Here is a 16684-nt window from a genome sequence, read left to right on the forward strand (position 1 = left end):
ATTTGTGTCGACTATAGTCTTAATGTTATACCAAGTTTCAATATGTGCAGATTATTTGCACATACTTGGGCTGAAACCTGTTTTTAGGCAAGTGAGCTGATCATTCTTTTCAAAGTCAGATGATTGTTGACTGTAAGCATCTCTTTAAATTAGATTACCTGGAGGTACATACCTTGGAAAGTTGAATTTGGCTTGTTTTTTTAGAATTTGTTTAAAGTATAAAGTTTTAAGTTCTGTTGGGAATATTCTGAGTTTACAGTTCTGGTCATAATGGCTGCAAAGATGTTGATGAAGATGTCCTTGTCTGAATGGACTGGACATGGGCCCCTAAGTGATTCTCAGGCAGCACATTCTTTAATGAGTCTGGTGAAGTCATTCATTCATAGAGAGCTGAAAGACATTAGATTATGTGGAAGTAAGAACTGGGTGCTTGGTGAGATATGCTGGTTCATGACCTGGTCTTTTTTTGATATTGGCTTCAAGGAATCTTTCCAACTCTGTGGCTTTGAAGAAGTAGTGTTATTAAATAAACACACAGTGTTCTTTCATGTGGGGGAGTTTTGCATTCTTGGTTGAAGAATTTGTCTATACTCCTATGATGTTTGGTTGAATAAATGGCTCTATACATCTTTTGGGGTTAGTAAAACCTTTTTGCCTTCCTATTTGTAACTTTGCATGTACAAGAGAAGTGTTGCAACAGCTTCAGTTTTTCCTTGAAGCTGTTTGATTAATCCAAAATTGTTACTGATATCTTATGTACAGTATGAGGCTTTCATGTTCTGGAGTCACCAAGCCTGCTTTCTTCAATCAATGGAGGGGCTTTCAATCCTTGTTGTCAGGTGTGCTGATATCAGTCAGAGATGGAAGCCTCTTTTTTTTAAAGTTTTTTTTGTATATGTGGCAAGCAATAAACAGATAGGAAGCACATGCATCATCAAATATCGGTACAATACAGATGACTCACTTCGCACAACACTGCACAGCAGCCACATAACCACAACTTCACCCTTTTGTTTCTCAAATTGTAGCAAGTGATTGCAGAAGTCTGTAGGCAAAGTCCTAGAATCATCTCAAGTAAGGGGAGTGGAGAGAAACCCTCTGTAGTCATTACATTATCACCAATTCTTTGTCAAGTCAAGTCAAAACAACTTTATTCGAATGTTCATAGTAACATCCATAAAAGCACATTTCAGTAAACTTACAAAAAACACATAAAATCCATATGGTGTTAAAATCACATAGAATAGAGAGTCACAAGCAGAATATACAGTAAAAAATGTTTTAAGTACAAATAAGTATGTTAGTTAAAAATATTTCTCTCAGCAACAACACAATTACAATTACCCCTACATGCTTTTCCTAAATTTGATTGCAAGTTTTAAAAAGCTACATACAAATAAAGTGCAGTCACAGCTTAGAAGTTGGAGGTAATAAAGTGCTGGTCGAATTTGTGCAAAATTCAATTGTTTGAGGATTGTTTTTAGATATAGCTTCCGTGGTACAAGATAAAAGGGACAGATGAATAAAAAGTGTGCCAGGTCTTGCGGGGACTTTTCGTCTCAGCCGCAAGGTGGCAACACTTGGCCTCGATGGGCCCCCCTCAGTACGGCCAATAAAAGATGGAATAGATCTAGGCGAAACCTCGTGAGCAAAAAGTGTTCATAACCTGACAGGGGCCATGACAGGTACGGTTCCATTTGCAAAGAGGTTTTTAATAGCACATGTTTCCGGACACTGTCTTTCTTTAGTTCGGCCTTCTCCCAATTCTTTGTCCATTTCCTAGGACAGCAGAGCTTTCATATATCACCTTCTCAGTTAATGTAACCTGTCCTGTTTCAAGTTCCTCAATTAGGGTGCGTGTGCTGCCCGTCCCCCAAAGCTGAGCAATGTTGCGTTTGGCCACTGCCAGTTCCAGGGTGACTCAGGTTTTCTCCATATGGTTTAGATCAGTTGCCCCCATATATTTAACAGACACTAGTGGAGACTGTCATATTGCTCCCACACGTCAGTCATGCATGCAACAACTGATTCCCAGTAGCTCCAATTGATGTGAAAGAAAGTACCCTGTACGCTGCATTGCCTGTAGCTGCTTGCATCATTTGCTCCCCCCACCCCATTTTTACCATAGTTGTACATGCAAAGTAATACCTGTGGAAACTTTTCAGTTGCACCGAGCGGAACCCAGACTTAATTGATACCTCCCTCGCGGATGCTAGGGCTTCCATCCATTAGACATCCTTAACACCCTCCAAGCCTCGATGCAGATGGAAACCTTGATCTGACATGGCTTGGTCATTAGGCAATATAAAGTTGGATTTAGCATGGAAATTGTCAAGGTCAAGTCACTTCCAAGGTCATCTGGATTTACATACTTCCACTTGTGTACTCATTAGAACCTTGAACACTGTACACTTGATAACTTAATTCGTTTTCTGGAATTCATATTGATTGAATTCTAGTGTTGTGTTTTCAGATCTGCTCCTCGAGTTTATTAATTTGGTTGAAATAGTTTAACCTTTATTGATACATATGATTAATGCCTTACACGGAACACTATCGATTGTGCTGGTTTCTCTACTAAATGTGTAATATTGTTGACTGGACACACCAATAATTTCATTTAGAAAAACCTGTCCAACAACCATCTATTGAGTTTTTCAATTTCAATTTCAAAAAGCTTTATTCGAATTGTAGAAACTAATTCATAAAAGCATACAGATAAAAATCACATTTATGAAAGACAAGTCTAATACAGCTTAAATGACTACGTATTGTATATACAGTTAAAAAGACAAAAAAAGTCTGTTAAAAACTTTCAAAAAAAGTAAAAAGCATAATAAAAATACAGCTAACAAGTATAGAAATTCATTTTAGGTTGTGTGCATTCCAGCTACTGGGTACGTACGGGTACAAAAATTCTGGTTTACATAGTTTTTCTACACCTGACGATTGCTCTCAAGAAAGAGGATACAATACCAATGGTGCACTGATTGTCTAGGGATCTTAATTTGTCATATGCCCCTCTACAACACCTCAAGCCCCATAATACAAGCAGAGGGTTCAGCAATTTCTTCCTAGGATGGCTGTAAAAAGTGCAAAAAAAATACAATGTATATTTGACTGATATGAAACATCATCACAAGGACAAGTTCTTTTTTCTTTTGACCAGTCATTGCACTGTGGGAAGGTAACAAGTCTGTAAAAGATTTCTAAATGAAAGTAGGTCAGGAGCATACGATGGAAAGGGGGTTTCTCAATCAAAAGGTACAACTGGATCCCCTCATACACTTTTATCAGATCGTGCTCCATGACAGTCTTCTTACATCTTTCTTACCGCCATATTTTGCTCTCAAGATGTTGTATGAGGGCAATTCTGGACACGCTCTCCATACTATCTGGGTTGGAGAAGTATTCAGGATGCCCAATTTCATACAACAAATTTTTAACATAAGTAAACCATTTGATGTTAGTGGCTCCATTGCATGCCAAACAATCTTTTATTATCTCTCTATTCAGGCTGGTACATGGATTAACCCACACATTATGCCATAATAAGACCGGGGCTGATTTGATGATGTCCGTAACATATGCCTCATAAATTGCCGTACTCTTTGGGACGGCCAGTAGGTACCGTAAAAATCGATTCTCAATACGTTGTATAACCTCCACTGGCTCGATCCCCCAGAGACCAGCCCCATATGTCCCGGTAGAAACCCATTTGGCCTTAAAAATCTGCAGTAACTCCCTTATTGGTCATCCACCTAGTTTTTTAGTAAAATTTACCAGGGCACCAGAGGCTCTGGTAAATGCCAGAGCCCTGGCAGTTACTGCGGGTTTCCATGAGCCCTTTCTCTCAAACTGTACACCCAGGTAACAGAATCTGTCGGCACGCTCTACCCGTCTACCGTCCAAGGAGATCAGACAGGGTGTTCTTCATTTCTTGGGACCGCAAGACATGGTGTAAGTCTTAGAAACGTTTACGCGGAGACCTCTATTTTTCATGAATTCCGCAAATTTCAACACCGCTTTTTGCAGGCCAACCTTAGTCTGGGACAAGATTGCCTCGTCATCCGCGTAGGGAAGTATGGGAATGGGCAATCCGTTTACTGTAGGGTAATCGTGGTAGGCTTCAGTCAGGATGGGTCCGATCTTGTTTATGCATAGAGTAAAGAGCAGGGGAGCAAGAATGCACCCCTGTCTTACTCCTCTACGGATACTAAACACGTCGGAACACTCCCCCATCCTACCGAATCTGACACGTGCACCAGCCCCAATAGAGAGCTCCCTAATAAAGGTAAGGATATGATTGTCCAGACCAATGTCCATTAAAGTTTGCCACATCATGCCATGGTCAACACAATCAAATGCAGAGCTAAGGTCTTAAAATGTTATAAAGAGATTGCTTTTTTTGGCATAAATGTACTTAGCTGTTATTAGAGCTAAGTTTAGTCCCTGTTCGACTGTCCCTCTTCCTGTCCTAAACCCATATTGCAGGTTGAAAAGTATCTCTTGTTCTTCCAACCAGTTCTGGATTCGGGCTAGAATGATCCTACCTGTGACCTTCATTAGGCCATCGAGTAGAGAAATTGGCTGATAGCAGGCAGGATCATTCCTGTCCCCCTTTTTATAAATCGGGACAACTACTGCCACCGACCAGGTGGCAATGAAGCCAATTTTGTTTGAAGAGTTCAGTACTCTAGTCAGCACGGGTGCCTAGAGGTCAGGTGTGCTCCTAAAGATGTCAATAGGAACACAGTCCGGCCCCGGGGCCTTACCCGCCGGACTTTCTGATAAAGCCTTGATCACCTCTTCCAGATGAAACTGAATACCCAGTGGAAAGGAAGTACATAATTCCTCAACCATCGGAGCCACAGACTCCTTTGGATATTTTCCTGGGAGGTCTATTTCATTGTACAAGGCCTCAAAGTGGTTAACCCAGTCCTGTGATGTAATGGCATTATCTATCTGGGGGCCCCGATGGCCTTGGAGGAATGGGGCGTTGACAGCCTTTTGAGTTTAGATAGTAGTACATTTGGTCGCCCTCTTGTTGAAACTCATTGAGCTCATTATATTGTGGACACTCTGTTTGCACAGTGAATGCCAGGTCACATCACTAATTCTTTACAGTCTGCCAGATGTTGCAATCTAGTGCAGTGCAAAGGTGTTCTAATCAAGGATTTAAAGATATTCAGGCTCAACAATATTCCTCCTGTGAATCCTTGCAACCATATGGCAATGCTGAGATGAAACATGTGAGAGACTTAATCTCTCTATCTCTCAATCTACAAATCACAAAGTAGAGGGTCTTGCTCTGCCCATAGGTCTGTATTGTCCTCTAAATGCAGTTCACTTAACGCAGGCTCTCCTACCAAACAATCTGGATCTCTTTGCAATGAATGCCATCTTTCACTGGGGTGATAGTATAGCTGACAAACATCCTAAGCATCCATAATTATTCAGTAAACTTGAATGTGAACACAGAGTGTTGATAACTACAGTGGGCTATTTTTATTGGATTTCTATTGAAATAGTCGCACAAGCTCTAGTTATCAATTAAAGCTGTGAATAATGAGTTTGAAGACCTAGAGCCTGATTTAGATCTTGTTGGATGGGATACTCCATCACAAATGTGACAGATATCATGTCCGCTGTATTACAAGTGCTATTGGATATAATATTCTGTAATACGGCAGATGGGATATCTGTGATGTTTATGATGGGAAATTACCTTTACATCGCGGTCATTACACCGCGCTGCCATTACAACGCGGTCATTACAACATAATGCCATTACTACGACTTGCAGTAGATGGCGCGCTAACATTAGGAATAATATTGTCTACTATTCGAACACCTTCCCTACTGTTGTGTAGGCTGGAGTTGGAATAGTAAATTTGACATTTCTAATGTCAGCGCGCCGTCTACTGCAAGTCGATGTAATGACTTGCGTAGTAATGGGATTGCGTTGTAACAACGCAGTTGTTGTAACGACAGGATTGTAATGCCACGCGATGTAATGACTCTCGTTGTAATGAGTCATATTCCTTTATGACAGGGTATCCCATCCACCAAGATTTATATGAGGATATTAGTCACAAAGGAAATGTAGCAAATGGTCCAACTCATATATATTTAACCTAGAGTATTGGTGTCTTTGTTCTTTAGTTTTGTCCTATCCGATCTTTTCTCTTTTAGGTTGCCGTCTCACTCTCTTGGCCCGGTGTATCCCAATTGTTGCCAAAAAGAGGATCTGGTCTCTCTCTATTGTCCCATGGGTCACTGTGACTTGTCTCTCTGAATTGGGCCCTCCTGCCTTCTTCCAGTGATTTGCATACTCCAGCTTTAGCTAACCTCTCCTCCCAGGGTCCAGCCCTGGCGTCCAAGAAAGGGGGAAGTGGTCAACTGCATCTTTTTGTGGTGTTTTCCTTGTTTGGGCCAATTAGGACTATATCCCTAGAGATGTGGGGAGAGGTGTGGCGCAGCAGCCAGGGTGCCTGACTCCGGTCTACGGGGTTCACAGTTGGATCCCCGGTGCAGGCGGCAGGTTAGCTCAGCACCATGTGACTCTGGGCAAATGCTTGCTTAATCTACCCGAGGACCCCAAGCGCTGGGACGCCACTTTCTAGGTAGCTGTGCGCTTTACAAATACTGGTATTTCCACTATCCCAACGTCTCTGACCTGTATCCAATCCTCCTGATCTCTGTCTCACAATCTCGTTGTTAAATCTAACCTTTATTTGCTTCTACAGGACTACCATTTTCTCCTCCTTCCGTCCCCAAACAACACTCATTCTTTTTGCTGCACTTTAGTGAATACATTAATCTATATACTCATTACTGTGTATTGAGGACTAATTCTGTGGAGTCCTTGGTTGATTTTTGCGTTGCACCATCCCTACATTCTGGTGAACCACATACACTCACTACTGTGGTGTCTATATTGATTCCTGGATTCTTTAACCTCCACTTCTGGGTGGATTTTATTTACCCATTACTGTACTGGGTTAGTCTTAGCTTGTGCCCTCTCTGCTTCTGGGTAGATCTCTAAGACCAACCCATCTACTGGTATTCTTCAGATGCAGAGCTGCTGTTACTGGATAGACTCAGCCCTGTTCTTTCTCACAGCAATGTACCCTAATGCCAAAAGATAGAAACTAGATGGGGAAATTATGGTATAAATAGGGAAATGTGTCTCCTTCCTGCACACATCTCTTTGCAATACCTCATACTTTAGTGTAGCTGTAAGTTCAAAGCAGACCGTCAAGTCTCACACACTGCATGAAAATATTTCCTACACAGACAACACCAAAAAACACAACACTCTACCAACCAAATATACAAACTCAGTAGCTGATTGCAAGCCCATCAGTAAAGTTCTTTGGGCTTCTTAAGAAAAAGGGAAACACTTTACAAATACAATTCAATTACTAAAAGGCCATTACCTTATTTGTACAAAGCATGCAATGCCAAAAACTGGTACTACATGTAACACACATGGGGAAAGGGAAGCTGCCCCCACTTGGCCATCTTTCAGTGTAGGAATGCATACTGAGTGACAAGGACTATTTGTAACCTTTCACCGCTTCACGACCACACGAGGTGACAGAAAACACTTATACATTTCATGACTTTTGTGGATTCCTAAAGGCGTTCCTACATTTGTGACTCGCACTGTCTCTTTAATTCATCGTGATTTGGGGTTTCACGCTCACAAATGTTACCACTTTTCCTTGCACAGGTTTAGCAAGGGCGAAAATCCTTTCTTGCTCATCATGGTGGTTCTCTAGGTCCTTACGTAGTTTGAAGCTATTTACTGTGGGGTTGCAGAATTTGCGGATTACAGAATTTGTGGACTATATCACACTGATATGGAGAGAAACAGTGGTAATGTGAAAATTAAGGTTGCACAGTTTTTTCAGGCACTGTGATATGCTTTTTTTCAGGTAACGGCTGCAGACAATGGTAATGTTGTTTTCTCTTTACAGCCGGAGAATGGAAGGTTACCGTGGTAACTGGCAATTTGGAAAACAGTGGGACAGATGCAACAGTGTTTTTCTATGCCTACGGAAAAAAGCAGGACTCCGGTGCAATTATTTTGGGGTCCGGAAAAGATAAATTGTTTAACCCCAACAGCATAGACACATTTAAGGTAATGTAATTAGGACAAAATGTGTTAGTTGTGTGGTTAACCAACATGTTTTTTCTAGGCATACATGTTTTCTCCAAACAATTGTCAACAAGAGGCCAAATTCACAAAAATAAACATAAAAGAGCATCCGGAGATTTACAGATGCCTACCCACATACTTCTATATTTTTTCCTCAATTCACAAACATTCCCAGTAGTATGCCTGGACAGCTGTATTAGTTGTAGGTTTCCAAGCGTATTAATGACAGTGAAATGTATCATTTTCTGCGGACTCTTATTTTCCCTGGACGGAAAACTACATACCGTTGTTTTTACCTCGGGAAGGCGGGGGGTAGAGAGAGCCCTTTGTGCAAAGGCAATTTATTTCTTTTTTCCCTCTGTTTAGAAAGCCATTTTTCTACAGCCCAACCAAATCTGAAGGTGATCCGTTTCACTTCTGATCCTGGAAGGAGTGTTACTTTAGCAAGTGCCTGGAACCCATTTTTGACCATTTCTTTAGTGGTAATTTGTCGGATGGGAGTTTGTAAATACCCACAAACTATTTTCTTCCGTATATCTTACATTAAATAAGACAGCTAAACACCTCCATGCCACAGTACGGTGGTGGTCTGCAGTGCAAGAAAAAATAGTGAGTTTCATGTGAGATTTAAAATTTCATGAACATTTTATGAATGATAGATATAGCAAACAATTATATTTCTCGATCTGAGACTGAGATTAAAGCACATTCCTAGGTTTGTTTTAGAACAGTATATATCTATCTATTTTCCCTTCCATTGTGTATTTCTCCACAGCAGAGCCACAGGGCATTTATGTGTGCCACGTTTTATTATATTCTCACACTTGCTGTTGCAAACACTTTCATCCACACCTGAAAGTGTATCATCTAGTGCCTAAATGGTGCACAGAGCGCTGATTCTATTTCTTCTGTTTTGCCCACTTTTGAATCAAGGGCGTCCAGCCAAATAACTAATCAATTTAGTCTACTTTTCTGATCAGCAGCTCTATATAATGAACAAGGGAATTTGTTTCACAAAAACATATTAGATTTTTTTTTCTTTAATCTGTAGTCTCTGACAAACTTAGTCCAAGAGAGGTCATGGATAACTTATGAAGTATAAGATACAGCAGGGCTTTTCTTTACCAAGGATTCCACCCGGGTGACCTGTAATTAGGGCTCCCGGTTAAATGGTATTTATTTTTTTAATATTCCCGTCTGTATTTATCCATATTTATTTTTTCGGCACCTTATTAGGATTTATCCATATTTACTTCATGGTTTGCAAATAAGTGGATCCAAAATTGGTACAATTCCATATATATTTAACTGATAAACATGCACTCATACTTTGATGCTTTTCACGTTTTAGCAATTTCAGCAGCCAAATATAGCAAAACACTACACACACAGGGAAAAATTTGCAATATACTACGAATATATTTTAACATATGCCTGTATTTAAAGATACCCTACCTGTTTTTTAACTCCCCATGCTATCTATCTGCTCATCTGTTGTCTTGGAATTCACAAAACACAGTTGAAAACAACTTATTAGAAGCACAGTTTTCAGTGTTTTTCTGATTTTAAAACTATATACAGACAGGAAATACATTTATTTCTGTCTGTATTTATCTGTAAAATCAGTAAAAACGGAAAACTGAGAGCCTTACCTGTAATGCATCATGGTATCCTGACCTTTGCCACTTCATTCATACATAGCTCATCAGCCACACATCTTTCAAATAGTGTCTTTCTCAGCACCACTGGCTCTAGAATATTGAGAGCAAAACCGCTCACACAAAGGCCTGTCATACGGCAGATAGTCGAGAAGGATTAAAGATCAACCATGAGAGTTAAAACATAGTTTTACAGATAGTAAAGTGCATCTTAAATGCTGTACCTTCTTTAATAACACATGAATACACAACGTGAACCAACAGTGTTCCCGGCTAAGTAAGTTACTCACAGTGAGTACTAATGCTGTTACCTTACATGGACAACAGTAGAAGATGACACAAATAAACCTATACAGCCCAAACGTACACACAGTTGCTATGCATTGTATAAGATCAGCTACCATTACCCTACATACTAATTGCTCGTATGCCAAGAATTTTACAGATCACGTCCAACAGGCCATCCAGCTCTGTTTACGATGATATAGATCACAGTATACAGTAGTCAAAACCTGCACAAGGTTAACAATGTCTGTGTTTCCCAATAGATCCCCTAGCCACATGACTATTGGTAATGTCTCCAGTGGACATTGGAACAGAAAATGTGCTTCTTCAACCAAATTGGGAAAATGAAAATAGAACTTGTCCCTATTGGTAGAAGAGCCCTGCATAGAAGTAAACTACTTTAGGGGTAAAGGGCCTGATCTAAGTTTGATGTACAGGATCTTGGCTAGGGATTGTTCGATCTCATCCAGGAAGGTCTCAAATTCGGGGGTGTTTGTTCACTTTAGGATTACAAAGGCAAAGATCATTTAGGGGCTTTTATGCTCAAAAGTACTCTGTAACTAAGTCTTCAAGAAAGTTTTTACTTTGGCTGCCACATCTACAGAAATGGATCCAGGAGAAGTCCATGCATGCAGCATGCCTATCTGACTCACCATTTTCTGGATGTGTCTAATCCAGTCTAATCAGCTGCCCCTCAGTGAACCCTAAACATCAGTAAAACAGGTCTTTAATAGTTTAATTCGTATGTTCCCTACACCCTGGCCCAAAAAGGAGCAAGTCTAAGCTTTGCTAGAAAAATGAGGGACAGTAGGTGTACTAGATGGTAGTCATTTTAGTTGTTTTTTAAAACAAAAAAAATACTTTTATTGAGAATACAAATTTATTTTGTCATGCCCCTCAATTTCCGCACAATAAAGTGAGGCATTTTGACATTGTGTTCTATACACTTGCATAGAAGGTGATGCCACCATCCCCCATGCTTCTTAGAAAAACACACTTTTGCACCTGTGCGCTTCGCCAAGAGGCTTGTTGGCCTCATAATGTGACCTGTAAAATCCATGACCAGCTCCAGAGGAGAATTGTTCAAGAGGAAGACATTCTTAGAACCCTTGTGGGGTCTAAAAGCCTCATCTACACAGGTGTTAACTGCCTGATCTCGCAGGATACCAAACTCATTCAGTTTGTCAAAGAGGTTTTGGAGGCCTCTATGTGCCTTCAAGAATAAGAATAATACTGAAAAAGCTACAGCGGCCACCAGAAGACCAAACTGAACTAATAGAGACTAAAGGAGCATTGTCTGAAAACAGCAGAAATTAGATTTTGGAAGCACCTAGAAGTGGAGCATCATTTAAGCTGGTGCTCACACAATCTGTCACCTGACTGATATACAGGGAGATAAGCTGTGGGACATGTGAACAGCCCTGACCCACTCCCTTATTGACCATAAATGGTCTTGTGTTTTATCCTGATGGGCCTCAACGTACTGTGGGATACTTAAATGCATTATTAACTAGGTCATCTTGTAAAGTAGGAGCCTACACAGAGAGGCTAACTATATTACACACTTAGACAGAGAGCAAACTGTTCATTAAAAACTAACACAAATGTGACTCAGTAGAGGACTAGTTCACACCAAGCTTGCCATGTACATTATGAGTTCACAAAGACAAACCCTTTTACTTAACGGGATCACGCTGATTAGTTTATAATAATATATAGCCTTGGCAGACTAAAGGCTTTGACCCTGAAGGAGGTTTTTTGGGATGAAAGATTTAGTGCAAAACAGCCCAAAGTTGGAGGGGAAAAAAGAACAGAGGACCGAATTCATAAAAATTAGTCCATTCGTATTTGTAATATTACTTCTAGTAATGGATACAGATTTTCACTCTTTTAGAGCTGACAATTATTGCCACCCTTGGAAAGTTGTTCATTTTCCAGGCATACTACTGGAAAAGGGCTGAGAGGTTAACACTTTATTTCTCCAAAGCAACTGTACACACAGTGCAATTCCTCTTTGTGGAAAGGCAGCCCCGTGCAATTACACATTTATTTTTTATTTTATTTTTCATCAGAAAGATAACAATTTCCTCCCTTGAGAAACCCTCTCACCCAACAAAGTTTGGGGGTTGGTCTGTTTCTTCCCATTCTTGCAGGTGATTTACCTCAGTCCTTTACTGGAGCGAATTCCCAACAACATTTAGAATGGAAATGGTTATAGGACCCTGTGAATACCCACAAACCCACGAGGATGAGGGCTTTCACAACTTAACAATGCAAAGAATACCTTATTCTACACACTCTCCAACCCTTGCGTGGGGCTAACTTCATAATTACACATAGTTATGATCTACAATTACATAGTATTACATTAATTTAAATCTACTATGTATCTTTTGGGAATATGTGACAGTAAATGTAGGCAATTTCGAGCATAAGACGTTTCTCGATTAAGATGGCTTTTAAATCAGCCCCCTTGTGTCCAAACAAAGTATATTCTAAATATATTAAAAGAAAATAAACTAAGTAAAATAAGTGGGATCAAAAAGTAGAAGTCAGTTTGTACCATCATAGCCTTAGAATAGAGTTTGTTGTTAGAGCCTGAAAAAGGCCATATCGATTGTATAAGGTGTGTTGAAAACAAGCAAGTGTTTTGTTAGAGGGGTTTCTGTGGCTAGGATCCGTCCCTGAGGTGGTAGGAAATGGGCTTTTGATGACTAGCGCTGGAAATAGGACCTGATGGGCATAGTCCCCTTAAAAATCAGTTGTTAACCTATGTTGAGCTTTCCCGGATCAAAGGTGGTACTGAGTGGGTCACATGAAAGTTTGCTTTTCCTGGACTGCCTCTGTGGTTCTTTTCAATCGTCTTCTACATTCTGCAAAGGGACCTGCCACACTGAGAAATCTCAGCAAGTTCTTACTGGATTTTATTCTGAAGGGGGACCAGGTGAATGAAGCTTACCTTGTTACTACTTTGTTTTATTGTGAAATGAAAAAGATCACTGCCTTGATCCACCACAAGGTCTTGAACTGCAGCAAGATGGTGAGCTGTCCAAAGGATGTTATTGCAGTTCTTAGCCCAAGATGTAGTAGAGGAATTTCCCATGATCTCAGTTCCTATTTGAAACATATGCCAATGAAGTGAATGTGAGAGGACGATGCATCACAAAACTTTTGGTCCCTGTGTTTCATCAAATTCTTTGCTTCCTGTTGTTTTTTGTCCCTGAGTTCTGGCTTTTAGCATTTGGAACTTCTACTGGGTTCTACTCCTGGATTTATGATTCACTCATCACTCCTCCTTGATGTTGGGAGGAGCTTGATTCCTGCTCACTTCAGTGTTTATCTTCATTCGAGAGCTAGAAGATTGCCAACAAGATTGTTTATCTTTTGTGTTTCTTCCACCAACTTAATAATTAGAAAAGGGAAAATTCAGACTAAATTTGGGCCTAGATCAGAAAATAGAAAAATTGCTCTTCCCGGGATAACATAATCTTAATTTGGTCTCAATAAAATCTTCTGTCATTATTGAACTAATTTGCATAATTGTATTCACACTCACAAATACAAGCATGCCACGTGTATTTGTACAAATATAAAAAACAGGCAGAATGTGGAGATTAGTACAACATACATTCCAAAAGCCAAGAGAATATCTTGTCAGCATTAAAGCATCAAGCTTAAACCTACTCTACATACTTTTTTAAACTGCAAACAGGGCAAGCATTCTTGGGATCCGTGTAGAATGTCTACATTACCCAAGCAGCGGATTTGGAGGTCAGTGATCCTAGTGAGGTGAGGCAGGTTGTAGAAAGATGGTCTTCAACTGCCTGGGATTAGGGAAGGTTGATATGGGACAGGTAGCAACTGCTTTATCTGGTTTGTGACTAAGAATTTTCTGATTGAATATTTCCTGGGAGTTCTTCAACAGTACTTAACTCGAAGATGCAACATACAGGTTGCTTTTTTTGTCCTGAAAACAGATAGCATAGAGAATCTTCACTGAGGACTGAGCCTTGTGCGGTCATTGACACAGGTTCTGCTGGAGATGTTGGTGAAAACTCAGACAACAACTCAGGGAACTGAGGGGTGAGATGGATAGGTTTTTGTACATCACTGTTAAAGATCAGTATAGCTTAAACTGTGAAACCTTCTACCTACATATAAATGGCTGTAAACTAGTGCAGGGAAGATCTTGCAACTATCATTCACATGAACACTGAAATGGCCCTAGAGCCCATCAAAACTGTTAAAAAATGAAAAAAGAGAAGGTTTTGTTTAATGATCAGAAAAATCGAATTTCCCCTAATGCAAGCAGAGCAAGTGAAAGGTGAGTAGAAAGAGGTGGAGAATGTGTGCAGAGCTCTTTTGAACTTGGGAGGAAAGTTGGGATTTTGTTCTCTAACAAGTTGGACATTAAACATAGCAAGCAGTATCTACTCTAGAGCTCAGATCAGCAAGTCCAGGCTTGCGTCAGCGGTGGAGTGATGAAAGAGCTTCTGAAACAGCAGTTTTTGGTGGAGAGGGCACCTAGTTGCTGAATAATTTGCAGTTATGTGTGTTTCCTTTTTGAGTGAGAAGTGGCTGTCTCTGCTTTGGCTGGTGGTAGAAGCATACAGAGATTCTGTTGCCAGTGATATACTCGTACAGTATTACCTATGTGAGTGCTCCGCCGATGAATAGAGCTAAATCACTGTGTTAGTGTTTTTTATTTATAATTCCTTATTGTCTCAAGGTGGCTAGGGCTTGCTCTGCTGGCTGTGCACTGATTCTAATCATAAAATGCAATAACAGTTTATTTGTAATGAATAAAATGGAACCGAGTGGCTTATTTACAAGCCCTTGCACTTGTTGATGCATCACTTTTTACCTGCCGCTCCATATGTACAAGGACACGTAAAGCCATCCTGTGTGGTTTTCCGTGTCCTTGTAACTATGGCCCCTGTACACACAACACTTTCTGTGAAAGGGGCGTGCCTTGGGTGTTGCTGTAGGTGTTCTCATGCAACACCCATGTTTTTTGCCCCATTTCCAGATTTACAAGAGATCGAAAACCTGTAAATGCATCAGAATGCCACCTTTCCCTAAGGAAGGCGTAGGGAGGAGCAACAAGGAGAATTTTTTTAATTTCTACTTTTTTTTCCTCTTTCTATGCGTGATGCATTCTGCAGCACACAGAGGAAGAGGAAATCACCTCTTGTGATTGCTTTTGTGCAGGCAGGTGTCCCTTCCTGCACAAAAACAATCGTCCCCTTGACGCAGGCACCCTTGCACCATGATGCGAGGGTACCTACGTCGGTGTATTGATGCTAGTTAGACGCCAGCGCAGGGGAGAGCAAAGAGATCCGTTATAATGTTGTAGACATGACACATCCCTTTGCTTTGGAATTAACGCACCGTGGCGCAGTCAAATGGCTTGAACCACCGCGCTGCGTTAATTCTTTTTAAATAAGATGTACTGGCAAAGTTAGTAGGTTTTGGTTAACTTTGCTAATGCATGATAGCACAACACTAGCACATTATAGTCAAGTAAATGTAAGAAAAACAGCTATTCTGTTTTGAAGGCTACCTAGCACTCATTACCTTCCTTTTTTGTATCTGTGTGATACAATGGAGCCTTCATTATACTCATCCTTCATTTCTATGAATGAAACAAGACTATAAGAAAGGGGCCCTTGTCACCTCATTTCACATAGAAGCTAAATCAGGGTTGTAATAAAACAAGGGAGAATTAAATAGAAGCTGGGTTTCATTTCTATAAAAAATTTAGATGGGGTGGCAAGAGAGCCTTCGACATAGTAATTCTTTTGTTTCTGTGAGATAGAAAGGAACAAAGGAATATAATAAATGCTCCCATGCCACTACGAGCGTCAATAAACACACCAGGTTAAAGGAGTGAGGAACAGTTGGGAGAGAGCAACAAAAGGTAGGTGTGTACAGGAGGAATGGGGAACTGACAGAGTGTAAACAGAGAGGGGTGGTCAGAGACAGAGAAAGGTGGGAAGAATGAGAAGCTGATACAAACAGGGAAGTGTGGGAGGCAGCAATGAAGAGTAAGCACATCAGGAAAAAGTGGAAGGGGTAAACATGCAATGTACGAACAAAGCAAAACCAAAGGGGATGATGGACGGAGTGTTGAGCAATGCAACAATGGGTGGCGGAGTGAGCTAAAGAATGATCATGGATTAAACCCAGATCAGTTGACTGGGGGTGAGTGTTTGATTTGCTCAATCGATCCATCCATCATCTCCTTTGGTATCGCTTTGTTTGCCCTAAGTTGGCAGGGTATGCCCAGACGTGGGTCCCTTGCTCACTCTGCCACTGGATTCAAGCTAGCCTGCCTGATGATGGCGGATTAGCCAGAAACCATTCCCAGGATGCTTGTTTTCGGTCCAGGAAAGACATGGCTTGGCAGTTCGAGCTGGACTGTTCCCATGAGGCACAGGGGCAGACTGATTTGCATATGGCCATGTCTGAACTGGGGTGGCAGAGTGAGCTAAAGAATGATGATGGATTAAACCCAGATCAATTGACTGGGGGTCAGTGCTTGCATTGTTCAACACTCCGTCCATCATCCCCT

The 16684-nt window shown here is 40.7% G+C and overlaps 1 protein-coding gene across 1 annotated transcript in view; it reads left to right on the forward strand.

Moving 5' to 3' along the window:
* The window catches only part of RP1 (RP1 axonemal microtubule associated), a 2616437-nt gene that overhangs the window by 961492 nt on the left and 1638261 nt on the right, over positions 1-16684 (forward strand). Inside the window, exon 26 of the mRNA XM_086965756.1 lies at positions 7986-8149. Within this exon, the coding sequence (XP_086821882.1) occupies positions 7986-8149 (164 nt within the window). The remainder of the gene's footprint in view (positions 1-7985; positions 8150-16684) is intronic.

The sequence above is a fragment of the Lissotriton vulgaris genome, chromosome 4_1 (assembly GCF_964263255.1).
Source record: "Lissotriton vulgaris chromosome 4_1, aLisVul1.2, whole genome shotgun sequence".
NCBI lineage: Eukaryota > Metazoa > Chordata > Amphibia > Caudata > Salamandridae > Lissotriton > Lissotriton vulgaris.